The sequence below is a fragment of the Trachypithecus francoisi genome, unplaced genomic scaffold (assembly GCF_009764315.1).
Source record: "Trachypithecus francoisi isolate TF-2019V2 unplaced genomic scaffold, Tfra_2.0 Lachesis_group7, whole genome shotgun sequence".
Lineage (NCBI taxonomy): Eukaryota > Metazoa > Chordata > Mammalia > Primates > Cercopithecidae > Trachypithecus > Trachypithecus francoisi.
Genome location: NW_022681472.1, coordinates 45764418 through 45792185, shown reverse-complemented (window position 1 = coordinate 45792185; position 27768 = coordinate 45764418). Strand labels below are relative to the sequence as shown.

The window sequence follows — 27768 nt, the reverse complement described above, 5'->3', positions numbered from 1 at the left end:
GTGGCTCGGCTTTGGGCCGTTGGGATAAATACTGAGAACTGGGTGCGGGGTGTAGGGAGAGAAGTCTGGAGGAACGCTGAGCTGAGCAGCACCGAGGACAGCGCCCGGCAGCGCCCGCGCCCAGGTCTCCCTCCGCAGCACTGACTCGCGCACACGCTGAGCTTTTGCTTACCCCTCTCTCGCGCGGACACAGACACACACGCATTTCACACACCCAGACACACACCCCGCTGTACAATGGCAGAATTCCACCTGCAATCGTCCCTCATCACAGCCTCACAGTTTTTCGAGATCTGGCTTCATTTCGACGCTGACGGTGATTATCTTCTCTTTTTAACTGTTTCAAGACCCGTTTCCATGCCCCTTCCCATTCTTTGCCCTTTTCTGAGCCTCCTGATCCCATTATCCCTCCTTTCTATTCTTTACTTCTTCCCCCTTCTGCCTAATCTTATCTTCTTATCTCCCGACTGGCCGCCAAACCGTCAACCTGAAAGTTTATATTGTTTCCACTGTAATCCCAAAACCTTAAACTTTTGTCTTTCCAGGAACGGTAATGGTAGAAGGAGAGAGAGAGAGCAGGGATTGGGGGACACTGCTCCCCCAAAGTTTCTGTGGCTGCGCTCAGCACCCCAACCATCCTCCTTTGTCTTCCTCAGTGGATCTAAAGTTTGATACCCCAGGAGGGGAGCGCTGCCGCGTCTGTACGCTTTGCTGGTTAATCAATGTCCAGGCAAGAGAGAGCCTCTCGGGTCGCCAGAAAGAAAACTGTCTTGGAAAGTGAACGGGGAAGACACTCGGAATGAGATATCTGACACCAGAGTGCCTCTTTGTCTTTGCAGGAAGTGGTTACCTGGAAGGAAAGGAGCTGCAGAACTTGATCCAGGAGCTCCAGCAGGCGCGAAAGAAGGCTGGATTGGTAGGTTCAAGTTTGCGAAAAAGAAAAAAAAAAAGACTTTCAACCCCCAAATTAAAACATTGTTGTGTTTTCACAAAAAGCCAGCAGGGTAAAGCGCTTTCTGGGTAATGTAAACTTTTATTGACTGCGAAAGGCAAGAAAGAACACTTTTCCAATTCGCATACAGAGAAAGGGGAAAGAGACAGACTGAGAAAGAGAGACACAGAGAGAGGGGAGAAAGAGAGAGAGAGAGAGAGAGAGAGGAAGAGGGGGAAGGGAGGGACAGAGAAGGGAGGGAAGAAGGGAGAAGGGAAGACAGAGAGAGAGAGAGATTTTCTAAAGGGAAAAACTTTGCTATCTGAAATCGCAGTTTTAAATATATATATATTTTCTATACTAGTCCTTGCTTTAATAGGTCTTAAAAGGAAACTGGGTGCATGAGATTCTTTAGCGGATCACCACTTTTACCACTGAGTTTGATTAGGTAATTTTTAACTTCTGTTTTATTGTGTGAGAAATAAGGGGGTGGAAATGCATTTCTGCCCCTTGGTGGTCAAGAAACAGATCTGCAGATTATGGATCTCTTACTCTATCACCAATTCTTATTGTTGTGATGTTGATGTCGTTGGGGAGATGAGAAAACATCTTGTCCTCATTAAGGGAAAGTTGCCCAACTTGCAACCTAACAGTGAGCAAGAATTTAGCAAGAAAAGGTCTTCATTTCTGTTGAAAGCAATAAACCTAAAAGGTAGAGAAGTAAAAAGTAAAACAATTTTAAGAATTTCATGTATTGTAAAAAAAAGCAAAATGATACTCTGATGGGCAGCAATTGATGGTGTTTTGAAAATGGCTATGTTTGTTATTTAAGCCATTAGTTAATTAAACAAATGACAATTCTTATTAATTATAAATGACTCCCTTTGGGCATAAATTAACCTGTTAAGAAAGTATGTTGTCAGTACAAATATAAAATATAATCAGCTTTTAAACATAGATGAGATGGTTGTCCAGAGGAAAACGGGTTAAAAATTGTACTACTCTATTGAGGTTTATGTAACACTGTCTTTCAGAAGGCGGTGTTGAATTGGGATGAGTTACACGTTAATGGTCTTTGGCCTTCTTGACTATGTTTAGAAAGAGATTTTACACTACCAATGATGTATGTATTATATAGCAGATCACCACCTCTAATATTGAGTGATATATATAAAATTTAATAATAGAACTCTTTTTGCCCTATCTAAATTGAAAATTGTGTAATATACGTCACTGTATAGCATATTCAAAAGAATCCCAGAGGGTTCTAAATGTGTTATAATGCATTACAGAACTATCAGTTACAAAAATCATTGACTAAATTGATTTTAAACCAGATTGTGCTCTAGGGATTGTTTTACCCAGATTTAATATTATATAATCTAAAAGTATAATACAACGGAATAAAATAGCATAAAAATGTTTTATATACTCTTCACCCTCCCCAGATCTTATATATTGCCATGTAAATAAATTTATGCAATACTGTCATTATAGCTCTATGTATCTTTGGCTAATCTAATAAAAGCAATTATCTTCCTAGTTTAAAAATACATATTTTAAAATCCGGTTGGAAAAGTCTTACTTTCCATAAAATTTAGAATTAAAATCTTGGAAGATGCTTCTGGCAGCTAAATGATTATATTTTAATTTGTCCAGAAGTAATTTTAATATTGAAATCTATTTTCAGTTTGGAAATTTAAATATTCATGAAATTTAAAATATATTTTTCTTCCTCCGATTTTAATATTTGTACCTTTTTGTAAGCAATATCTTCATGTTGGAGATTTAGAATTTAATTATTTTTCTCTGTTTTGGAATAGTCAAAGCTCCAATTATTAGACTATAACATAATGATACTAAACAAGCATAGTTATAGGATTATATCAAGTTGCTTAATACCTTGATTCTTGACCATTTTTCTGGAATGTAAATACAATCTGGATTTTTCTGAATTGAGTATTTTTCTTGAGTTGGGTAGTTAAAATCTAAATCAAGATCTGGATTCAGAGTTTCGTATAATAGATACATGTTTCACTATACTACCAACTTCACTGCATTAAACTTACTTGTATATATTTCTTCTCTTTCTTTAGAACACAAAAATTGCCCTTATAAACCAGGCTTTTTGCATTTCTAGCCATAGAATAACAAATTTCATTGCATTAATGGAAACATTGTTTGGCTTTTCTGTTAATAACATGAAATTTCAAAATTTTCACTAGGTGACTATAACATTAATGAAATATAACAGTGCAATATATTTTCAAAAACTATCCTTTTATACTAATCATAGTGTTTGGTCTTTGTATTTGCACTCATTTTTATACATTTTTAATTGGTGGTGATGATGAGTATATCTTTTGCACTGTTTAAAAAATAGATTTTGACATACTTGTCAGAAACTTCACAAAGTAAATGTCAAGTCTGCTAGTTAAAGTAGTGATATTACACCATTTTAAAATTTAAGGACAGATGCTTTGGTTTTTGTTTATGTTAAGGTATATGTAAAAATAAAAAAAAACTGTAGGACCTGATATTCCCACTATTGCTGTGGTTGAACACTTTCATTTTCTTACAATTGTTTCTATAACAAAATGAAATAAATACAAATTGTAATTTATCCATAGTAAGTTTTATAAAGACTAAAATATAATTATATTGCTTTGTTATTATTTATTATCTTAGTTCTACTAAAGATGTCTACACTGGTTCCAAACAGATTTTGTGAATACTAGTAAAAATGATATTTAGTCTCAATATAACCCTTAAATTATATTAACCTATCTATCCCCAGAGAAAACTTGTGTGGTAGATAATACCACCATCTTGTTAGCTATGATGAAAACTGAGACCTTAATTTGCTTTCCCAAGGACGTAGAATAGAACATTAGTAAGGGCTGACCTATTTTAAATAGGCTTCAGCTAATGCAACAGGGCTATTTTAAATGGGCTATGTTGGAGACCCAAGGGTAAAAATTAAACCTCCTGAATACCAGTTCTATGTTTAGATCACTAGTTTATAGTTCATAGATCTCTAATATATTTAATTTTAAAATTTATTTAATTGATAAATGCCTCTTTTATGCTTAAAACAATCTTTGCTTACAAAGTGAGTTACTCTTTAACATTCATAATTTTTGTTTATTCAAACTGAAAACATATATTACTTTCCATAGATAAAACATTATGTTAGAATGAGAAAAATGTTGTAAGACAAAATAGTGTATCAATATAAGGTCATCTTTAGTGAAGCAAGCCATGTTTAAAGTATATTGACAGTGATGATTATGTTAAAATTCACTAAAAGTTATGAATGGAATGTTTCTGACTACACTTTCAAAGGATAGCATATTCTCAAAATTAATAATAAGATAAATCATATTGAGAAATAATAATCATGATTATAACTCTTTCATTTGGACCTAATAAATACTGTGTATCAGTTATGCCTTTAATTTTTATGAGAATAATTAATCATTATGCATATTTCTATATGGTTCTAATTTTGGTTTTTCTTTGCAGTAAGTTATTAACACCGTCACAAGCATAACTGGGTATTTTTTTTACAAACCTCTTACCTGCTTTTATATAATTTTAGGAGTTATCACCTGAAATGAAGACTTTTGTGGATCAGTATGGGCAAAGAGATGATGGGAAAATAGGAATTGTAGAGGTAAGGAATTTATGCATTTTTCTGATTTAATTTTAATAAATGAGTTTCAATTTTGAAATTGTATTCAAGTCAACTATGATATAGCAAGACCCATTCAGAGTGGTTTATTTTACCTAAGTAATACATTGTCTTCTGTTCAGAAGCACAAAGTTAAAAAATGTTCACAAATGAAAAACATCTAAGAGTATTCCTAACCCAGGGCCTAAATTTCATATATTACAAAATTGAGACCCTGGAGAAATAAAATGGCTTGTCTCTGGTCATACAGTTGTCTGCTGGAACAGGTACAGTTAGAGGAACAAGTCCCTGACTTCTAGATGAATATCAATCACATTCCATTACCCAGCCTCACTTCAATGCAGTATCTAAGCATATGGTCCATCAGCATTTCTTATCACTTAACAGTGTAGACTTGACTTTTAAAATATAAAATAAAATGTTTGTAGTCCCTGTGAAATATTTACAGTCCTTATTTTTCATGGCAAAAAGCTGCATCCTGTTTGACAATTGGCCTTAGTAAAAACAGAAGAATTTAACTAGAGTTAGTGAATATTTTATGATCTGTTATAGGTACAGATTTCGTGTGAGTCTCTGAAAGTTAAAACTGTGGGTGTCAAATTTTATCCTTTCACACTGACTTTTCCTATTAAGGGCAACTTATTTTTGTCTGTGAATCAAGGAAGCAAAACCAATTATGCCTCAATTCTTCTGTATTCTCAGATTTGTGAAAGAGCTGTTGCTTCCCTTATGTCTGTGTTTCCAGCCTGTGGTGTCTTAGCCTCTTTCTTTATCTCAGCAGCCTATTAGAGAAATTGGGGGGAAGCCTTTGTCCTGAAAAATTAATAAGGTCATAATTTAAAGTATGCCAAATCATAACATAATTATGTTATTTATATAGTGTTTCTCAGTGTATTAGATTGCGAAGTATTCTGGCTCTCAACAACATTTAGTAATAACTTACCTTTGATTCAGAGAAATAACCTGGTTTTCAAATAATTGATCTTATAGGACACTTGTGATACCAATATGAAATACACATTTTTTTTTTATTTTTATTTTTATTATACTTTAAGTTCTAGGGTACATGTGCATGACGTTTATATCATGTATAACTCCCCAATGCAATCCCTCCCTCCTCCCCCCTCCCCATGATAGGCCCCAGTGTGTGATGACTTATTTTTAAACAGCTGATACAAATAGAGTTAAGAGAGGACACACTATTATTATCTTTATAATTAAAATTTTTCCCTGGAGTACATACTTTCCCCTTTACCTATGTGTAACTCATTACTATATAAATAGATAATAGTAATGGGACTTACAGATTGACATACAGGCCAACTAATCAAGATATAAAACCATCAAGGATAAGAAAATAACTTTTAAATTAAACATAAATGAGATGAGGTAATCTAATTATTCAAAACTAGTTTGGAAATATGACATCAGTGAAATTACGAATTGCCTCTTTTAGAGTTTGACATACTTTATAATCCTAGTAAAGGAAAGCCTGTCACCTTACATTTAACATACTTCACCTTGAAGGACTCCAATGGACTCAGCTATTTATTCAATTTCATTTCTTCAGTGATACTAGATTGTGCAGTAAAAAGCATTGGTCTGATTCACATGGATTTTACATTTTTAAAAGGATAAAATGGGTGAGCATGTTTTGAATCCAGGTTTTACTTTATGTGATACAATCTAATCATTGTGACTTATTATTTAAGCTTTATTTTGAACGAGAGGTTAGAAGCCATTTAGCAGATGCATTGTCCTAGAGGTTTAATGAAGGAAATTTCCTCAGAAGTTTTAGATAAGAAACTGTTACAGGAAATAAAAAGCTTTCTGTGTAAGGAAACATATAGAAATATACATAACAGAAGAGGATGGAGAAGGCAATGAAGTCTGAAATAAAGAAGTGGGAAGCTTTTATAGCAATAAAAATAAAAGAATTCACATTTGTATAAAATAAAATTGACAAAGTGTTTTCAAATGTGTTATCTCATTTGATCCTTGTAACAAGAAAATTAAGTAAATTTAAATATAAAATGAAGACCTATCTTATAGTTGTGGAATGTGAAGCTTCAACAGAATTTGCCTAAGGTCACAGAAAAAGCAAGAAATAAATGGTAGAACAGTCAGAACCCAGACATGTTCCCCCAAACTATTCTGCCTTTTTTTAAATAATAAATAATCTGTACATTTTCTGCATTAAAAGGAAAGGTTTTCAAGCTTCAGTTGGTTGATTACTTATGGCAAGTTTCTAAGTTTAGCCAGGTTGAATAGGGATGCAGAAAGTGTTCTGCAGATAATTTATTTGGGCAAAGCCCTCGAAACATGATTTCAGCAGAGCTTTTGATCAGCTGAAGAAGAAATAATTTAAAGGGAGACAAATGAGATACATATAAACTGATCGGAAGATTTTAGTGTTCCAGGACATGGAACTTTTTGCTAGATGGGACTCTTGGGAAGAACTAGCCAACATTCCTCATTTTAAGGATGAAGAAACTGAAGCCCGAAAAGGTCGAATAATGTATCCAAGGTCCCACTTGCAGGGAGTGACAAAGTCTATACACAGACTTAGATCTCACTCTGATTTTGGAACTCTTTTCATTAACCTCAGTTATCAGCCAAGACATAGGAGTAAGGGATCTGGAAGAGGGCATTAGGTTGAGAGAAGAGAATTGGAGAATGGGAGGAAAAATAGGAGATTGCTTCAATAGTTCATATGCATGTTGGTTCACTCTGTGATGGTTAAGAGTGAAGAAAAGAGAAATTCTGAAAATAATTGGGAAATAGAAATTAAAAGTTACAGGTTACATGTAGGAAATGGGGACAGGGAGAGTAGGAAATGCCTGAACTTATATTTTGCTCTCTAGTGTAACCAGAAAGCTGTATTAAATGAAGTTCATCCTTTCTTTTTCCTATTTGACATACATCACTTGCTTAGAAATCCTATAAATAATATAGAACATAAAAATTCTAGCCAGCTATAAAGGAATGCAAAATCCTATGTTTTCTATAATTTATAATAATCTACCTACTGACATCAAGCACACATTAACTTTGGTGTTCAAAGGCAAAGGAAGATGGATTTACTTATATGTTATGCTCACTTAATAGTTATACTCACAAACTCATCAAAATCTAATCAAAGTAAACTAAATGATACTCATGCAGTGGTCTGCTTCCCTGATGGAATAGGCCAAATTGGTTTGTCTCTGAAAGATGTCATTCAAAAGATTAGAAAATGTAATGGTTAACTTTCAAAGTTCTGACCTGATAAAGTTAACTGACACTTTCTAACAACACGCATTTGCTACCTAGAAACAAATATGTTTCTTTCTTAACTTTCTAATTTCTTGCCTTAAAATAGATTTAAAAATTCACACAAATACAGTTTAGAAATAAAGAGATTGTTAACACAAACTCAAGACAGGAGCATCGAAATTCTAAGATAATTTAACAAAAAATGTGACGGTCAAAAAAATGTTCCAGGCCGGGCGCGGTGGCTCAAGCCTGTAATCCCAGCACTTTGGGAGGCCGAGACGGGCGGATCACGAGGTCAGGAGATCGAGACCATCCTGGCTAACACGGTGAAACCCCATCTCTACTAAAAATACAAAAACTAGCCGGGGGAGATGGCGGGCGCCTGTAGTCCCAGCTACTCAGGAGGCTGAGGCAGGAGAATGGCGTAAACTCGGGAGGCGGAGCTTGCAGTGAGCTGAGATCTGGCCACTGCACTCCAGTCCGGGCGACAGAGCGAGACTTCGCCTCAAAAAAAAAAAGTTCCAAATTTATTCAGAATAATAACTCTACTGCAAAGAAGGCTGATTAAAATAATTTTAAAAAAGGAAGACTGAATGATTTAGCAGATAATAGAGCTTTCTTCTTTGGTGTTCACATGAAATACAGGTATTTCTCTTGAGTGGATGTCAAATCTGTAAGTTTTTCACCTCATCCTTTTGGCAATGTGTGAGAACCTACCATCCTCTCCATTCTTACTGTTTCTATCCATCCAGGTCAGTGCATCCACTGAAAAATGCACCTACAAGCTATTTTAATCCTAAAACTATAACAACCCTCCCAGGGAAGCAAGCTGTTCTCCAGCCTTTCCCTCTTTTCATCTGCAGTGGGATTTGAGCCTGTGAGTTTAGCCATAGTGAATATACTTTTTAATGGAAGACTACTTTTCCACCACAGAATTTTGGGAAATGACTGACAATGAAATCTGATTTTAAAATTCCCTCTGCATATATTTTTCTAAATGATTTATTAGGAATACTTTTTTGATTGAGGATTTTAATGGAGGGTGATGAAGGTAAGAAACAAAGTCTCAAAGCCAAGAAAGTCAGACTCTGCCTTCAAATCTGGCTCCAACTATAATCTATGTGAGAGCAGACCATTTACCCTCTTTGAACCTCTGTTTCCTTGGCAGTGAACAGGAATGACAATGTATTAACTTCATAAGGTTATTATGATCATCAGTATCAAATAATACATGTTGAACAAATAAATCGACCCTGGCACACTGTAAAAACTCAACAAATGTATTTGCAGTTATTGTTACATATAAAAATAACTTACTACAAAATCGACCCCATCTTCTGAATGCCAAGCCTTTCCCCCGACTTATTATATCATTTGTCAAATTCAAATTATTAAACTGAAAGAGCTTTATATTTTTGATAAAGTTATTTACCTTTCAAATTTCCTGGACTCACTTCTCACTGGCTAGGGAAAACATTTTTCTGGTTCTCAAGTGAAAAAAGAATTGAATGCTTGTCTAATACATGTTCAATAATGTTAACATACCATGATTGTCTTTAAAAGTTAGGAATTCTGCCTCATATGCACTGTGATATAATTTATATCACTAATCAAGTTGCCTTTCATGTACACTCTCCTCACAACTGGTACTTAGCTTTATTGTTGTTTTTATCTCCTGCTTTAAAATTGTCAGGGGAAAACTTCTTTGAAAGTATCTGCCTCCCTATTTGGTTCTCACTAGTGGTGACTGTGGTCACCAGCACAGTGCCTAGTATTTAGTAGCCAAATGAGCCACAGCAAGAGATTTCAACTTACTCCAAAACATCAGGCAAAGGCTCAGTATTATGCTAGAAATAAAAGAGAGAGATAAAGATCCCTGTTATGGGTAGAGTTCCCTGGGAAGCAGATCTGAGTGGAAGAGTAGCAATGAGCAGGTTTATTAGGAAGTGCTCTTGGGATCAATATCCCTGGGATGGAAGTGAAGAGAATAGATCTGGGCAGAGGGAGAAGCTAGGCTGTGTCACAGTCTCAACGGGGACATCAGCTGAGACCCTACAGTGAGTTCTGAAGCTGGGATGACCCTTCAGGAATGTCTCTAGTTTTGAGTGAGACCGTTGGCCCTTTATATCCCCATGTTGATCAGTCATAGGATGCCACCTCCTTGGGGACACAGCTCTCTTCAGCCCAGTTATTCCTTCAATGGGGCCTCACAGGTGAGGCTGCAGCAACATGCCCAGCACTTGAAGGGAGTTCTGGGTAGCATATCACTATGTCTGCCCCAACCCCTGTTCACAGCTCAGTAATAGGTTATTGCAATTATCTCCGAAGGAACTTTACCTCCATTTATTTACAGCCTATCCTGACGCTAGACAAATAGTTAATTGCCTTTCTGTATTGCTTCAATAAAATATTTACTACAATTTGTGCAGTTGCTGGCCAAAGAAACAGTAAATAAGACACAGACTCCATCATCAAGGAGCATGTAGACTAGTAGGGGAGACAAGCAAGTAGAAAATTGTTGGGTTTTTTTTCCTACTCTTGATGACAAGCAACCAGTTCTCAGAAATGAAGCTCTGAGGGATTCTACTTATTTCCATAGCTACCTGCGTTCCACTCAACCCCTTGATATTCTTCACTCTCTTCTCCAACTCATAAAAAAAGTTTTGGAAGTTCATAAAAGAGCAGGCAGGCAGCCCAAAGATTACAGAATCACCAATAATACTGGAATAAGTAGTATTGGGTACTTCTATAAACAACAGTGACTTAGCGTATCTGAGAATAAAGCAACTCTGCTTAACACCTCCGATATGAAAGACCTTTGGCACCTTGTAGACATGGTCATAAAGGCTACAACTGGAGAATTACTGTGCCCAGCTCTGAAACTTGAATATTGATTCATACACATTAACAGAAAAACTGAGAGGCAACACAGGACCACCACATTGTGAAACGTGTCTTAAGAAAGATTTCTTTACATTCACTATAGCCACATCCTATATATACATAATAATCTTTTATATGCTTAAGACTCCTTTCTAACATTTATAAAAGAGGATGGTATCATGTTGAGTGTAACAACAGTTCAGTGAAATTAAAACAGATTGAATATGTTGCACATAGACACAATCTGTATTTTTTAATAATTTAAGAATAAGACCAAAGCAGTATGGGCAAGAAATACACATTTGTAGTAGACATGAAGAGCATTTTTACTATCTCTGTATCTTACATTTAGGAGACCTCTGAACTTTATGTGAGTTACATGAACTTTTATGTTGAAACAAATATGACAATTTCCCTAATTTTACATTTAGTGATTGCTTACTAGCTCATTCATTTGTTTTTTCTGTTTTTATGTATTCAGTGGATTTGGAGATGTAAAATATTTAAAGAAAAATTATTCATTTTTGTTCAAAGCAACACACATTAATTATAAAAATCCAAATAAAATAGAGAATTATGACGAAGATAAGCAAAAAATATTCTAAATTCTTTTAAGTGGGTGTTTTTAATAAAGTAAAATTACCAACCAATCCACAAGCATTTATTTCAGGCATATGACACGCTAGATACCATGCTGGACATTCAGGGGATGCAGAAAAGTATTATTCCCTGCCCTCTTGAAAGTAATGTTCTAGAGGAAGGTCACGCAAAAACTGTAAGAAGTATCTAACAAGTTGCATACCAATAAATAAAGGACGAGTTGGTGTTAGCTATCTCCTTTTTCCTAAATGAACACTTATATTCATGAAAAACCATAATAAAATGTGGCTAGACTTTCTATATCATGCAGAACCCTCCAAAATGTATACATAACATCCATTTCCATTGTTCAATCTTTCCCTTAAAATGTCTGCCTTTGACATATTTTCTTCCTCTTTGATGTGTTTTATTGTCTTCCGTCTTTGTTCCCTCTTCTTTCTTGGATTACTTTATCTTCTCGTCCTATCTTCTTTAAAATCCTCAAGAAGACGTTCTTCAGAATCCCTCCAGGGAAGTATTATTATAGAAGAGGCCAGGCTCAACAAAAGACTGGAGGGGCGTGGGTGCTTTTCCCTCCTCCAGAGTCCCTCTCCACGCCGAGCCCACCCACTGCCATTCTCCCTCCCTTCTCCTCTTCCCCATTAGCTCTATGGGGAGACCTACATTCTAGGTCTAACTTACCAGATATCTGGATACTTTAATAATGAAAATCATTTATATCTACTTTCCACTAGAAGCCCACTTACAGATGAGGAAAAGAAGGGATTTTTATAAGGAAAATGGCGTCCTAGATTTCAATTAGTAGAAACAGCCTATCACATTCAAACTGTCTTATTGTCAAGTGTAAAAATCACCAACAAATTCATTATTTGCAGTCCAAGAGCAAAGAAGCAACCAAACCATTCTATTACTGTCTTCAATAAGCATGTTGTTGACTTAATCTATTAATAATCACCAAATTAAAGTGATTTTCAGTCTGCCAATCATCAAGTCAAGTCATTTAACTTCCTTGGGCCTTAGCGTCCTCAATCGAAAAGTTTGGTCTTTGAATAGAATTAAATTACATTATTTCTGAGATATAGAATTTTCTGATTCAAGTATTCAAAGGAATTGAAAGAATGCAAAGGCCACAGAAGTATGTCCTGCACTTAATAATGGACCTGGACAACACACACACACACACACACACACACACACATACACACTGCAATGATGCAAATGTGTTTGTGTACCAAAAGCTAATTACATTTTTTTTAAAGTACTGGCAGATTATAAACCCCGATTTTTACTTTTTAGATATATTATCTATCCACACTAGTGACCTTCCTTTAAAAATAAATAAGAAGGCTGGGCGTGGTGGCTCACGCCTGTAATCCCAGCACTTTGGGAGGCCGAGGCAGGTAGATCACAAGGTCAGGAGTTCGAGACCATCCTGTGAATGGTGAAAGCCCGTCTCTACTAAAAATACAAAAAATTAGCCAGGCATGGTGGTGGGCGCCTGTAGTCCCAGCTACTCGGGAGGCTGAGGTGGGAGAATGGCGTGAACCCGGGAGGCAGAACTTGCAGTGAGCCGAGATTGCACCCCTGCACTCCAGCCTGGGCAACAGAGTGAGACTCCATCTCAAAATAAATAAATAAATAAATAAATAAGAAAATGTTTTATGACTAGGTCATATTAAACATGTTGATATGAGGTTTGACCCTTTCCCTTAGTCTCACCCACACGTGTAGTGCCTATAAACCAAGTGGTTTTAATTTGAAATATTATTTCAAAAATCTAAAAATAAGATAAGCTAAAGGGCATACAGAGCCACAAGAAAAATGAGATTCCTTGCATATAAAGTAGAATAGTGCATTTTATATTAAATTTTTAATTTTTAAATGAACCTAAAATGATGAATTTTTTTAAAAAGTTATGATAGTCTTTTCTATAACTTGGTAGACTTTGACTTTAAGGCTGATCTAGACTACAGGCTCTTGGCCTAAAATCCATGGATGAGGGTCCAGGCCTGTGATCTAGGGAATTCATAAAATCTTGAAAATCAGGTGAAATACAGTGTGTGTAGATTCTTTCTTTAATGGTGAAAATGCAGTGCTTCCAACAGAAGGCGTTTTGAACCCAATATATTCAAGAAACACTGGCTTCTATTTCAAGTCCTTGTTTTAGTGATGAGGGTACTGAAGTCCAGAAATGGCTCGGGGTTGCTGGGGACCACAGCTAATTAGCTACTGTGCCAGAAATAGATCTCACATCTGCAGTGGGGCCATCAATCCAGCTCCTTCCTTCTCCGCACGCAATAGATTAGTCATAAAACGGGATATGGAATCCTTTTTTCTTCCAAAAAAAAAAAGAGAGGAGGATTGAAGTTATGAAATGAGATCTAAGGGAAAATGTCATAGAGGCATGCCGTGGAGATCAGAAAATAAACCCCAGCCCTGGATTCAAGCAATGGATGTCCTTTCAGTAGAAAGCAACAATTTGAGAATTGGCTTTTCCTATTCCTGTTTAATGCCCCACCATTCCTGGTGAATTTCTTTTCCATTGCCTTAAAATTGTCTTTGGTTTATCTTCTCTCGTATCTCATAGTAGGCTTTCTCCTCGGGCTTGGGAATGCATTTTACCCCTTCACTCCCCTCCCCAACATTTATGTTTCTCATGGTTTCTTTCACTTCACATGAAATTTATGGCCCCCATATGTGCCTTTCTGTGTACCCTGCAAGGAGAGAGTCCTAATCTGTGGCATAGAACACATGAAGGGTTCAAGCCAACAGGATGAATCTGCCTGAATGTCCAGCAGACAAGAAGTGGCCGCGCTAGTTCTACCTGAGTACAGGTTTGCTGCAGCCACCTCATTGGCCCAAGAACCAAGCACACAAGGGCACAGGAGCATTGGAGAATCGACAGCACTCCATAGGAAAGTACCAGAAAGGGAAAGCCGACTCTAATGTTTTTCCTCTCCTACTTTTCTAGCCTGTGAGGGAACAGGTTGAAGAGAAACTAAGCAGCAGGTAATGGCAGAGACTTATTTTTGAGCAACTTACAACACGTTTCTCTCTTTTTACATCTTTTCCAGTTGGCTCACATATTACCCACAGAAGAGAATTTCCTGCTGCTTTTCCGATGCCAGCAGCTGAAGTCCTGTGAAGAATTCATGAAGGTATAAGAAAGCTGCCCCTTTAAGAAAGCTGCTTAAAGTAGGAAATTGTTCCTTTTATTAACAATGTGTTTGTTTTCCTTACCCCAAATTACTTGCAGACATGGAGAAAATATGATACTGACCACAGTGGCTTCATAGAAACTGAGGAGCTTAAGGTAAGCAAATAAAAACTTGTGCTAAGTTTTTCCTTTCAAATGCAGTTATGAACTAAGAGTTTCCTAGCTTTTTAAAAAACCTCCCACAAAAGAAACTAATGTTGAACAGTGTCACATTTTCACCTACTCTTCGACATTGTTAATGAAGTACCAGATCAAAAAAGCAACTTCAATTGCTTCTTGAAATTCTGTAAAGTAATGCAAGAAATTAACATTTTCCATCACATACACAAATATAAGACAGACAGACAGATAGAATTATAGATAAGCCGAAAAATCCATTCATTTTATTGAAATTTGTAGTTTTAGTTCTCAGAATAAACACATATAAATAAATTTCCTTACAAAAGAAAGAAGAAAAAGTTACTGAATAGCTACTGTATGCTAACTACTTTACACATAATGTCTTATTTAATCTTTGCATAAGTTGTATGAGATTGTATTACCCCAGTGAGGAAGAGTTGAGAGAAGTTAAGTGATATACTGAAGGCCACGCAGAAATCAGACAGAGCCTTGATGTGCAAATCCAGGCTTGTCTGCCTCCAAGGCCTGTAGACATTCTATACAACCTACTGTCTCTCAACAACAATGATGGTAAAAAATAAAAATTCTTCTATAATTAAACCTTTGAAAAACTGCAACTTAGGAAATGAATTTATCACTTCAGATATCACAGAGGAGGATATAAAGGAAAAGACAGAGATCTGAAATCAAGTCTTACCTCATTAATTGCTACATCTTTCCAATTTTCTTTAATCTTTAAAATGAGGGTAATAAATCCTTCCTCTCATGCTTATTGTGAAGCTCCAGTAAGATTCTGCACACGAAAGCTTTTGTGACATGCAACATATAATAAATTGTATTATTCATGAACTCAATTTATTAACCTTTCAGGAATATGGAAGTATTCTTCTCATTTTCTCAAACCGACTCCAAAACATCTCCATCTTAAAGACCCTACTTTTTCTATTTTTAGAACATAGAGTGACTAAAACATAAGTGAGTTAATATTTGCTATGTGCCAGGCAGAGTACAAGGTGCTTGGAATGTATTTTAAAATTTAATCCTCACAGAAAAATATGCAAGGCAGGTATTATCACTCCTAATATACAAACAGTGAGATTGGAATGTAGAGAGATTTGATGATTTTTCAAGATTACACAGCTGCCTAGGAACAGAACCTAGATTTGGACCTAGAATATCTGATAATGCTAAGAATGATTCCCTCTCACCCCCCCACAGCACTACATGCTTTCAGACTTCATTTATTAAGAGGTGCTTTTTCGCTATGTGGGGAAATATGAATATCAAACAGTTCTAGTCATAGTTCAACATGGTTTGAGTAGCATACAATTTTAAAGATGAAACTAGGACATTTGGGCCATGGCAAAATGGCTAAAACATATTCAGTTGTATCCTCCTGAAAATGTAAATGTTTTTAATGTGAAGTCACTAAAAACAATGTATTTTACGAACTTGCAGCTCAACAACCCACAAGCTGACAGTTAAGCTACTGTGTTTTTATTTTATTAGACCAAAAATATTCTTTTAAATATCCTTTTTAGTTCATAATGAAAACTTTAGCTCATTTCCAATACTGACCTCTAAATATTCTAAAAGTCTCCTTCTTTGTTCTAAATTTTATTCTCTGAAAGAGATTCTAAATAGAAGTCCTCTTCCCTGGGGAATTTTGAAGATAAGTTGGCATTCTTTTTTAATGGATCTTTCAAGAAAGCTAATTTTAAGATCCATAATGGAGTAAAACATCACTTGCTCTCAGACACGACTTTGAATCTCTGCGTCCCAAGGTTTCTCCCAGGCTATTTTTGTGACCACCATTTTAGTCTCTGATGAGGCTTTTTAACCCAATTAATCTCTGACAAAAGCCCCATAAGGCTCAAAAATAAAATTCAACCCCAACAGATAACTTTGAATTTTCCATGCTTCACTTTGGATTTGAAGTGGAATATTTGCTATAAAAAAAATTGTCAAACTAAGAGTGTCTTTCCTTTAAAAAGGTGACATCAAATCAGCCCAGAACTGGAACATTTAGGAAGGAGATAAGTCATTGCTGAATCGAAGAAATCTAATCCTTCAATAATATCTGGGCACAGTATCTGCCTAGTTTTTCCTAATTGTGTTAATTCATTTTCTGAGAAAATAAAGGAGTTACGAATGAATAGCACTAAACAAAATGAATGACTATTATATGCTTAAGTGCTTACACTGTCACTTATATGGCAAATCTTGTAAAGCTTTTATTTGATTTACGTTTCTGTTAAAAAAAAAATAAATTCACTCCTAAGCTCCAGCTGTCAAGATAATAATCATCTTTTTTTCATCTTCCCACATTAATCTCTATTTTAATATGATTCATATATCTTTCAAAGATTCAATGACATCATCTGTGGCCAATTTTGTTAATTTAAATAGTCAGTGGAAGCATTTTAACCAAAGCACTTTGGACTGCATCAAGCCAAAAACTATCCAACTGGCCCTCTGGAGAAACAAGCATCATGCTGGCTATAAACTGATGTGTAAATACAGCCTGGGGGGCAGAAAATGGATTTGAAATTAGAAATAGATCTCTATCAGGTTTACTGATATTTTTTCACACATATTCCAAAGGTACAAAGGCCCTTGTGTCTCTTGCAGAACAATCCCATGAGTACTTGTGAAGATATCAGCAAGGAGAAATACATCCATTGGGCTGGCTGGTTTTAAAAGGTTTTATTCAGATAAACTGAAATCATAAAAGCATAGTAATGCACAGACAATGACCAATCAAGTCTCAGTAAAAAGCAGGTATTATTCCTGTCAAAGGTATATTCGTTGCTGGAATGCCAGGAGGACCACCTGGTTTAGTCTTTCTTCTATTATAAGTCCCTCTACTCACCTGCTTCTACCCTCAAAAAGAGACTTTCTTGGCATTCCTGGTATGTCCTGTTCCAAGGCATTCTGAAATGAAAGTAGATGATATATTATTAATGACATTAATCTAAGTGTTCTTTGTTTTAACAGAACTTTCTAAAGGATCTACTAGAAAAAGCAAACAAGACTGTTGATGACACAAAATTAGCCGAGTATACAGACCTAATGGTAAGACTGATCTTGAAAAGATTGTACCCAAGAGCTCATGAAGTAGTATGATGTTCTTGCTAACTCCCAAGGCTACACAGGATGAAATAAATAAATGGTGGTGTGGGCATCATATGCACATAGGTGTCATTTCATTTGAAAAGTGAAATACTTAGGGATGCTTACATCTTGTCATTTTGAGTTCTGCAGGCATTGGCTTTAAGACTCAACATATGAGCATTTTCTTCATTGTAGAGCTATGTAATTTTTATCTATCAAAAGATGACTTGTTTTTCTTCCAAAGCCAGTGTAATTATATCACTAAATTATATAACTTACACATATATAAGGCACACTATATTTATAAATTATATCACCAAAAACTCACTTATTATAGAGGTCCTAAATCCATTTTTATCATAGTTTGGGAAATCACACTTTGTTAAGAGTTTAAAGGACTGTCTAGCTACTTTATCGATTAAGCAACTTAAAATGGGTCTCCTTCTTTCTTTTGATTTTTGTTGTTTTGGGGTTTTGTATGGGTGCTTTGAATGAGGAAATCTAAATATGCCGTGAGGCTGATGCTATGCTAAACAGTCATAACTAAGATCAATTATAGAATGTTGATAATAGAGCCAAGAAAACTGCTTTACACATAGGCACCTACTGTTTCAGAAAAAAAAAAAAAAAAAAAGCAAATAAATAAGGTTCCAGATAAAATAAACCAATGTCTATGAAGTTAGTTTCTACTGGACGAAGTTTGCTCATTTTGACTCATCACAGAATTTGGACTACCAGGAGATACATATATTTATACATGCTTTCAGTACTGTGAATTCTTACTCCATGGGTTTAAATCAGCAAACCATAAACATAGCTCTATACTATAAAAGCTACTGTTATATTAGATTGAAGGAGTTAGACTTTTTAATTACTCTGAGAAACAATCTAATAAAGTCTTTGATTATACTTGATGTAACCGAGGTTTGCTTTCAGCATCTCAGCTTACTTTTATCTGAGTTGGAGTGGGGAACTACTAGAACTTTACTATTGCCTTATTCACCAACTAGTGTTATTTATTATAAAGTGGAGCTAAGCTTTAGTTTCAAAACAACCAAAAAGGTTTTCATGGTCATCTTTAATTCCTCATTACATCTCCACTTACAATAGCATTAGCAAACAAATGGAGGAGAGTTTCTTGCTATGTGTCACAATCAGCAGGTCTAAGCTCTGAATAACTTTTTGGTAATGGACAATAACCTACATTTATCAATTTTCTATTTTGTTCCAATCTTAAGGGATGCCTATTTAAAGAAAGGCTCCTTTCCAGGTACAATATTGAAGCAGCCTTTCAAAACCCACTCAGATGGGAGTTTTCCTCTGTTGGATTGGCCTGACATATCTGATTAAATGTCATAAACCAGTTCAAATCCAGGAAGCAAATTAATCAAGAGCTAATTAAAATTTAAATATATATGTTGGGAAATATTTCCCCATGGGCACAAAACTAAGTGATTCAGCTGTCCAGTATCTTGATAGTGTGACAATATCAGAATTTACGGTCAATGGATAAAATGTTTTGTCAGCATGGGACCCTGAAAAAATCTGCCTCCTACAAAAGATTCTTAGAACATCTCAAACCATAGAATGCCCTTCCTTTCCTCTTTAAAAAGATGTCACTAAATCTGTATCCATTATAGCACTGGACACATTCCGTTCTTTAAAAACAAAAATATTGCTAATTTTTCACATATTTAATGTTCATTTAGTATATACATTTTATATATTTAATGTAATTCATATATACTACTTTGGTATAACATATTATAGCAATAGTTGCTACTGTCTAAAAAGATGAAAGCTTCCCAAATACGGGTATGAGTGTTTACATCTGGATGTGTCTTTGTGAATGATGTATACATAAGTGCAATGGAGAGTTGGAGAGCTTTATGGAGTTCCTAATGTCCAATAGAAAATAAAACAATTCAAAATTATTCAAAAATTATATTCTCTAAGGATTTATTTGTTATCTGTTTTCTGCTTCTGTTTGTGCTATTCTATGATCTAAACGGGTGAAATAAATATTTATTTTCTTATTGGAGACACTCCAGAAGTGCAAAAACTGCCAGACACCATCCCTCCCACATCTTGATACACATATAAATGTATTTGCAATAAAAAAGTGACAGTATTCTAGAAACATAGCTAAAACCACTATTTCTCTTTTTTGACTATTCTATATTATTCTGATAAACGCTAGCAATTGACACATTACAGAATTAGAAATTTGCATTTAAAGTTTTAAAAACGCTAGTTTTTAAATTTTTACTGTATATATACAAGTAGTTGATAACTCAAACAGCTTTATTTTAAAGTTCATCTCCTTCATGCAATAAATTATTCCTCAAATAGCTAGAATAATGGCATTCTCTCTTTCAGCTGAAACTATTTGATTCAAATAATGATGGGAAGCTGGAATTAACTGAGATGGCCAGGTGAGTTTAGGAACCATGAAAAATGTTATAAGTAGATCCTTTTCAAAAAATGTAATATATTAATATAATGTTTTTCTCTCAAAAGGTTACTACCAGTGCAGGAGAATTTTCTTCTTAAATTCCAGGTACTTAAATTTTTACTACCTTAAATAATTTTTCCTTGAAAAGCTACACTGTGGGAGACTTGTCAAGGGAAACATACTGAAACATAGTAATAACATTTTAACATTTACTCTCTTCTCTGTCTTTAGGGAATCAAAATGTGTGGGAAAGAGTTCAATAAGGCTTTTGAGCTGTATGATCAGGTAAAAGTTTGTTACTTTTTTCCTTTCTTTTTTATTGCAGTAAGGCCCTTAATATAAGATCTATCCTCTTAACAAATTTTTAAGTATAAAATACAGTACCATAAACTATAGAGACAATCTTGACAACAGATCTTTAGAATTTATTAACCTTATATAATTAAGACTTTATGCCCATTGATTAGTAACTCCATATTTCTCCTTCCCCCAGCCCTGGCAATAACATTCTATTTTATGAGTGTGAATATTTTAGATACCTCATACAAGTGGCATCATGCAGTATTTGTCTTGTGCTGAGATTGATCATATGCAGTTCTATTTTTAATTTTTTGAGGACTCTCCGCACTGTTTTTCATAGTGGATGCACCATTTTTGCATTCCCAGCAATGTACACAAGAGTTCCAATTTTTCTTCATTCTGACACTTGTCTTTTGTATTTTTGATAATGGCCATTCTAACAGGTGTGAGGAGATCTCTTATTGTTAGTTTAATTTTTATTTCTCTTGATTAGTGATGTTAAGCATTTTTTCATTTACCTGTTGGCCATTTATATATCTTCTTTGGGTAAGTGTCTACTCAAGTCATTAACCCATTTTTTAAATTGGATTATTCATTTTTTGCTATTGAGTTATAGGCGTTCTTTATAAATTTTGGAAATTAACCCTTTTTGGGATGTGGTTTACAAATATTTCTGTATTCTGTAGGCTGCTTTTGCACTCTGTTGTTTCTTTTGCTGTGCAGCTTTTTTAGTTTGATGTAGTCTCGCTTGTCTATTTTTGCTTGTGTTGTCTTTGCTTATGGTGTCATATCCACGATATCATTGCTAAGAACAATGTCATAAAGGTTTTCCTTATGTTTGTTTGCTTCTAGGAGTTTTACAGTTTCAGATCTTATATTTAAGTTCTTAATCTATCTTAAATTTATTTTTTATATAGTGTAAGCTAAGGGTCCAATTTCATTTTCGCATAGGGCTGTATAGTTTACCTAACACCATTTGTTGAAAAAAGCTATCCTTGTCCCATTTTGTGTTTTTGGCACCCTTATCAAAGATCAGTTGACCATAACATGTGAAACTGAGAGCTCATTAGTCTACGTTTCTATTTTTGTTTCAGTGCTATACTGTTTTAATCACTGTAGCTTTGAAACATATTTTGAAATCAAGAAGTATGATGTCTCCAGGTTTGTTCTTCTTTCTCAAGATGGTTTTTGGCTATTTGGGATCTTTTCTGGTTTCACATGAATTTTAGGGTTTTTTATTTCTTTTTTTTATTTTTTTCTTTTTTTGAGATGGAGTCTCGCTCTCACCCAGGCTGGAGTGCAGTGGTGCAATCTTGGCTCACTGCAAGCTCCACCACCTGGGTTCACACCATTCTCCTGCCTCAGCCTCCTGAGTAGCTGGGACCACAGGCGCCCACCACCACGCCCGGCTAACTTTTGTATTTTTAGTAGAGACGGGGTTTCACTGTGTGGGCCAGGATGGTCTCCATCTCCTGACCTCATGATCCACCCGCCTCGGCCTCCCAAAGTGCTGGGATTACAGGCATGAGCCACCGTGCCCGGCCAGGGTTTTTTATTTCTACAAAAATTGCCATTGGGATTTTGGAAATGATTGCACTGAATCTGTAGATGTGTTTGAGTAGTATAGACATTTTAACAATATTAAGCCTTCCAATCCATAAACACAGGCTGTCTTTCCATTTGTTTGTGTCTCTGTTAACTTCTTTGATCAGTATTTTGTGATTTTTAGTGTATAAGTTTTTCATCTCAGTTAACTTTATTCCTAAGTATTTTATTATTTTGGTGCTATCGTAAATGGGGTTTTCTAATTTCCATTTCAGATGGTTTAATATCATAACTAATTTTTCATTGTTAATTTTGCATCCTACAACTTTATGGAATTTGTTTATTAATTCCAACAGTTTTTGTGAGGTCTTTAGGGTTTTCTCTCTATAAAAATAATATCTGCAAACAGGGATGATTTAACTTCTTTCTTTCCGATTTGGATGCCTTAAAATTGTGTTCTTATCTATAATTTGATTCTTGAGAAGAATTTGGAAAAAATGACTATGAAAATTACACAACCAACTCATTCTTTTCATAGGAAAGGTATTATGGTATGCCCAAACTACATAAACCCCTGATTTGAATCCCACACTATGATTTACCTGCTTTGAGACTTTGAACAAGATACCAAACTCATGTGAGCCTCAATTTTTTCATTTGTAAACAAGAGATAATAATAACACCACTTTGCAGGATTGAATGAAGATTAAGCGAGGTGAAAATATCCACCAAGATAAAGGTTATTTGTGATGTCACTAGGTCACATCCTTTGCTTCTAATTTGTTTACTCCTGGACTGTGGGCTCTAGTAGAACTCTGCCACCACCTGGTGTGACACATACCTTCCCCAGCCCTCAGTTTCCTCACTTGTCCTAGAAGAAGATATGATATTGTTAACATTAAGTGAATTACATGTGTAAGTACTTTGAAAAGTTCAAGATCTTTTACAAATGTAAGGTGTTGAATGAGAGGTAACTAACACCTTGCATATTTTACAACTTTGGAGCAGCTAAAAACTTGGGTGGGCCGGGCGCGGTGGCTCAAGCCTGTAATCCTAGCACTTTGGGAGGCCGAGGCGGGCGGATCACGAGGTCAGGAGATCGAGACCCTCCTGGCTAACACGGTGAAACCCCGTCTCTACTAAAATTACAAAAAAAAAAAAACTAGCCGGGCGCGGTGGCGGGCGCCTGTAGTCCCAGCTACTCGGAGGCTGAGGCGGGAGAATGGCGGGAACCCGGGAGGCGGAGCTTGCAGTGAGCCGAGATCGCGCCACTGCACTCCAGCCTGGGCGACACAGCGAGACTCCGTCTCAAAAAAAAAAAAAAAAAAAAAAAAAAAAAAAACTTGGGTGGTCTGACATAACAGATTATCTGCCAAATATGCAGTTGGGAGACTTTCTAAGGATTCCTATTATTTCCATTTTACTTCATTTCCCACTACTGTCGATGGAGTTGGTTGTATATTTTATTTCTCCTCTCCCAGGACGGCAATGGATACATAGATGAAAATGAACTGGATGCTTTACTGAAGGATCTGTGCGAGAAGAATAAACAGGTAACTTACTTACCATGGCACTTACTTCTTTAAGCAGACTCTATGGATCCATCCAAAACCAACCGCACATAATCTACTTTGCAGAAATAGAATTCAATTCTTAACTCAGTTTGGTTCTGGCCTAAATCAGGGTAACTGTGATAAATAGATTTTAAAAACAACCTTGTGATTATTCACATTTGTATAAGAATTTAATTCAGCTCTTTTGTTAATGGATTGATGTAACAAGTAGTTTCATCTCGAATTTTATCACTTGACAGTGGTTAATTAACTTCCATATTTAACTGGATTACAATGCCATTTATGTTTATACAGGAGCTGGATATTAATAATATTACAACATACAAGAAGAACATAATGGCTTTGTCGGACGGAGGGAAGCTGTACCGAACAGATCTTGCTCTTATTCTCTGTGCTGGGGATAACTAGAGTTGGTGGTCGCAACCACTTGCTAGTGATACACTGTATCTAAAAAATAACTGTGCACTATAAGGGAGTAGTCTGTATTTTCTTTTATATCTGTAAATTTAACTGCATATAGATAATTATCCAGGATGTGTGGCTCATTCTTTTCAGCTTGTTTCTATACTGTTTGTAATATACAGTTTTTGTAACCATATGATTGAAAAGAAGAAAGTCTATGCTTAGACCAGTCAGTACACCCAATTTTAAAAAATATTCTTGCTTTCATAAATATAGTTGAACAAGATTTCCCTAAAAATTCCACCAGGATTAATGTCTAAAATTCTAGTCTCTGATGTGCAAATGCACATTTGTCACTGAATAATGGAATTATGTATGACAAGCCAAACATTCTTATTTTAGACAATCATAGAACTGTCCCACAAAATATTTCTAAGCTTATTTCCAACTATTAGGAGGAATGTGCTTTTGCATCTAAAATACTCACCAAAATATAAATAAATAGTTAATTGTGGCTTTATGAAGTTAACAGTCTCATTACAGATTTAGTTTACCAATCAACAGCATGTCTACTGCTTGGATCCATACAAAACTATCAGTTCAAGTTGATACGGTGACAAGGGAAGGGAGCACTAGATGACACATAAATCTGTCTGATTCTATGCCTGTATTTCCAACAAGCCTACTGTCAGAGAATATGACCTAAATCAATTTTCTAAACTGTTTTCACGTGTTGCAGATAATAATTATTCTAGTCAACTGTTGTTTCATGTCATATTCTGTGTAATCTCTGATTAAATCTAATACACTGCGTATCCTGGTGTCTAGTTTGCATACTTCCTGGATTTTCTTTCTATGTAGAACTGTTCATTTCCACCAAGGGTATCTGCTGCCTCTAAAAATATTTTTTTCTAGCTATAACAACTCTATTTTTTACTACATAATTAAATTTTAATGTAAAATTCATAGCATCCTGATTATTGAATGTTATATCATCAATACTTTTGTGTATTCTGTGGATTCTATATTTCATATTGAGATCAGCATTCAAAATAGTTCTATTTCTATCTGCAAATAGTTTCAAATGAGTTTAAAAAATAACATCTGAAAAGAAATGCTAACGTAATCATTTATCTTATTTAGCAAGAAGATTCTAAAACATTCTTTAACACACATCTAAGTCACAGTTTCACATATTTGTAGCTAGAATATCCTATACTGGTTATAGTTGACATGTAACAGTTGGTGATTTTAGATTTCTTTGATTGTGAAACAGGGAGCTATGAGAGATGTGTCCATGTGAAATTTACAGTTACTGCCTAGGAGTTAATGATCGTTCTGGGTCAGCTTGAATGTCCCCGTTCTATAAAAACAACACTTATTTTCTGAATTCATAAAAATAACAACAAAAAAAAATGTGAACTATAATGTTTCCCTCAAGAACAAACAGAAACGAGATCTGCCAAAAACTAAAATTCATCAAATGATGTTGAGTGGGAGATTGGCTTTGCCTTTAGCGTGTAAATGGAAGCACTGCCGTTAGATTGAGTTTAACTACTAAGAATAAAGAAAGAAGAAAATAACCTTAATCTCTTGTATTTGTTTTTTTCTTCAAAATGTCAGCTGACATGCAATCCATGATGGATCCAGGTGGAAATGTAGGATAAAACTTTTATGGCCTAAGGAATCTAAATAAACATAAATGTGACTCAGTGAACTACTGGATACTTCGTTGAATTGAAGGGTTCCTCTAACATTAAAATTTACAAAGAAATCTCAAAATTTCCAAATATTTGAAGTTTTCTGCCCAACTGACATAGTCAAATATTTAATTTTTTTTTTTTTTTTAAGACGTAGTTTCACTCTGTCGCTCAGGCTGGAGTGCAATGGCATGATCTCGGCTCACTGCAACCTCTGCCTCCTGGGTTCAAGCGATTCTTCTGTCTCAGCCTTCTGAGTAGCTGGGACTGCAGGTGCCCGCCACAACGCCCGGCTAATTTTTATTTTTGTATTTTTAGTAGAGACGGGGTTTAACCATCTTGGCCAGGTTCATCTAGAACTCCTGACCTCATAATCTACCTGCCGTCGCCTCCCAAAGAGCTGGGATTATAGGCGTAAGTCACTGTGCCCGGCCCATAGTCAAATATTTCTTCTTGAAATATCTCCAACAGAATAACAGGAACATACAGAATTTTCCTATATTTCATTCATAGAAAAATAACTATTCACTACCAAGTATGCACCAAAACTCTACCAGATTTGGCATTCTTACAGTAACAGCACGAGCAAAGAAAGAAAAACAACAACAAATTATGATAGGGAAATTTCTGAAGAGACTTCATAGAGGGCTGTCAGCAATAACTGTCATGAATCTAGAAGCAGGACTAGCACGGTAGGCTTTAATTCCTGAGCACTATCACACAAAGAAATTCCTACACCTCAGCTACATCAGTCGCACTTACCTATAAATGACAAGTCTGCTTCCTCAAGCACAGAACAGGATGAAGAATGAAAAAAATGAATCTAGATAGGCAAATATAAAATTACAGGCATAATGCCTACCTCATACCACAAACAAAATTCATTACAAGTTTATCAATATAAATGTGAAACATATGTAAACACAGGAGAATAACTTCAATACTTCATGCATGAAAATACTTCTTCACATCCAATTATGAAGAAACAAATTGAAAAATTGGACTCTATTAAAATTAAGAATTCCTGTTCAGAGACTATATACTTCAACAAAAAACTATTAAAGAGAGTGAAAAATCAAATTTCAGAGTGGGAGAAGATATTTGCAACACATACTTGACAAAGGCACATACCCAAAATATATTAACATTACTCCTAGAAACCAACATTTAAAAATATAACCCAATAGAAAAATGTGTAAGAAAGCTGAACAAATTTTTCACTAGAAGATACCCAAATGATATCCAATAACATATACAAGTAATCAATTTTATTAGTAATCAGAATAAATGCAAATTGGCCAGGTGCAGTGGCTCACACCTGTAATCCCAGCATTTTGGGAGGCTGAGGCAGGAGGATCACTTGAGCCCAGGAGTTTGAGACCAGTCTGGCAACATGGCAAAACTGTCTCTACAAAAAGCTAGCTAGGCATGGTAGCGTGCACCTGTAGTCCCAGCTACTAGGGAACTCGGGTGGGAAAATCACCTGAGCCCAGGAAGTCAAAGCTGTAGTGAGCCGAGATCATGTCACTCCACTCCAGCCTAAGCAACAGGAGACCCTCTCTCTCAAAAAAAAAAAAAAAAAAGAGCTAATTAAACACACGAGATGCCACCACACACTCACAGAATGGCTCAAAGTAAAGAGAATTTGAATGCTCACTACTGGTTAGGATGCGGCACAGTGGAAGTTCCCAAACAGCTTGGTGGGAGGTTAAATTGTGAATAGTCTTGGAAGCCATTTGACAGTATCTACTCAATTTGAACACAAGCATACCCTAAAACCCAGCAATTTCACTTTGAGGTATTACCAGTCTAACAGATAAAGGTGTATATATTTTCGCCAAAAGAATAGAATGTTCGTGGCAGCTTTGTGTTTGGCATAGCCTCAAACTAGAAATAATTCAAATGTCCACTAACACCAGAACTAACAAATAAATTGTGGTATATTCATATATATACCTTATATTCTATGGAATATAAC

At 35.5% G+C, this 27768-nt stretch overlaps 1 protein-coding gene across 1 annotated transcript; it reads left to right on the top strand.

Moving 5' to 3' along the window:
- The first annotated feature begins 33 nt into the window (after window positions 1-33).
- On the top strand, window positions 34-25679 carry CALB1 (calbindin 1). The gene is made up of 11 exons (XM_033202684.1): window positions 34-316; window positions 840-916; window positions 4533-4607; window positions 14438-14521; window positions 14620-14676; window positions 17698-17775; window positions 20194-20249; window positions 20335-20374; window positions 20501-20554; window positions 23596-23667; window positions 23983-25679. The coding sequence occupies exons 1-11, from the start codon at window positions 238-240 to the stop codon at window positions 24094-24096; spliced, it is 786 nt and encodes a 261-aa protein (XP_033058575.1). The 5' UTR covers window positions 34-237; the 3' UTR covers window positions 24097-25679.
- The last annotated feature ends 2089 nt before the right edge of the window (window positions 25680-27768 follow it).

What these genes read in the sequence shown, in the direction of transcription:
- CALB1 (XM_033202684.1), top strand. Translation starts at nt 238, where the DNA reads ATGGCAGAATTCCACCTGCAATCGTCCCTCATCACAGCCTCACAGTTT. An exon ending in GCTTCATTTCGACGCTGACG is followed by an intron (nt 317 to 839) that starts GTGATTATCTTC and finishes TTGTCTTTGCAG; the next exon opens with GAAGTGGTTACCTGGAAGGA. An exon ending in TGTGCGAGAAGAATAAACAG is followed by an intron (nt 23,668 to 23,982) that starts GTAACTTACTTA and finishes ATGTTTATACAG; the next exon opens with GAGCTGGATATTAATAATAT.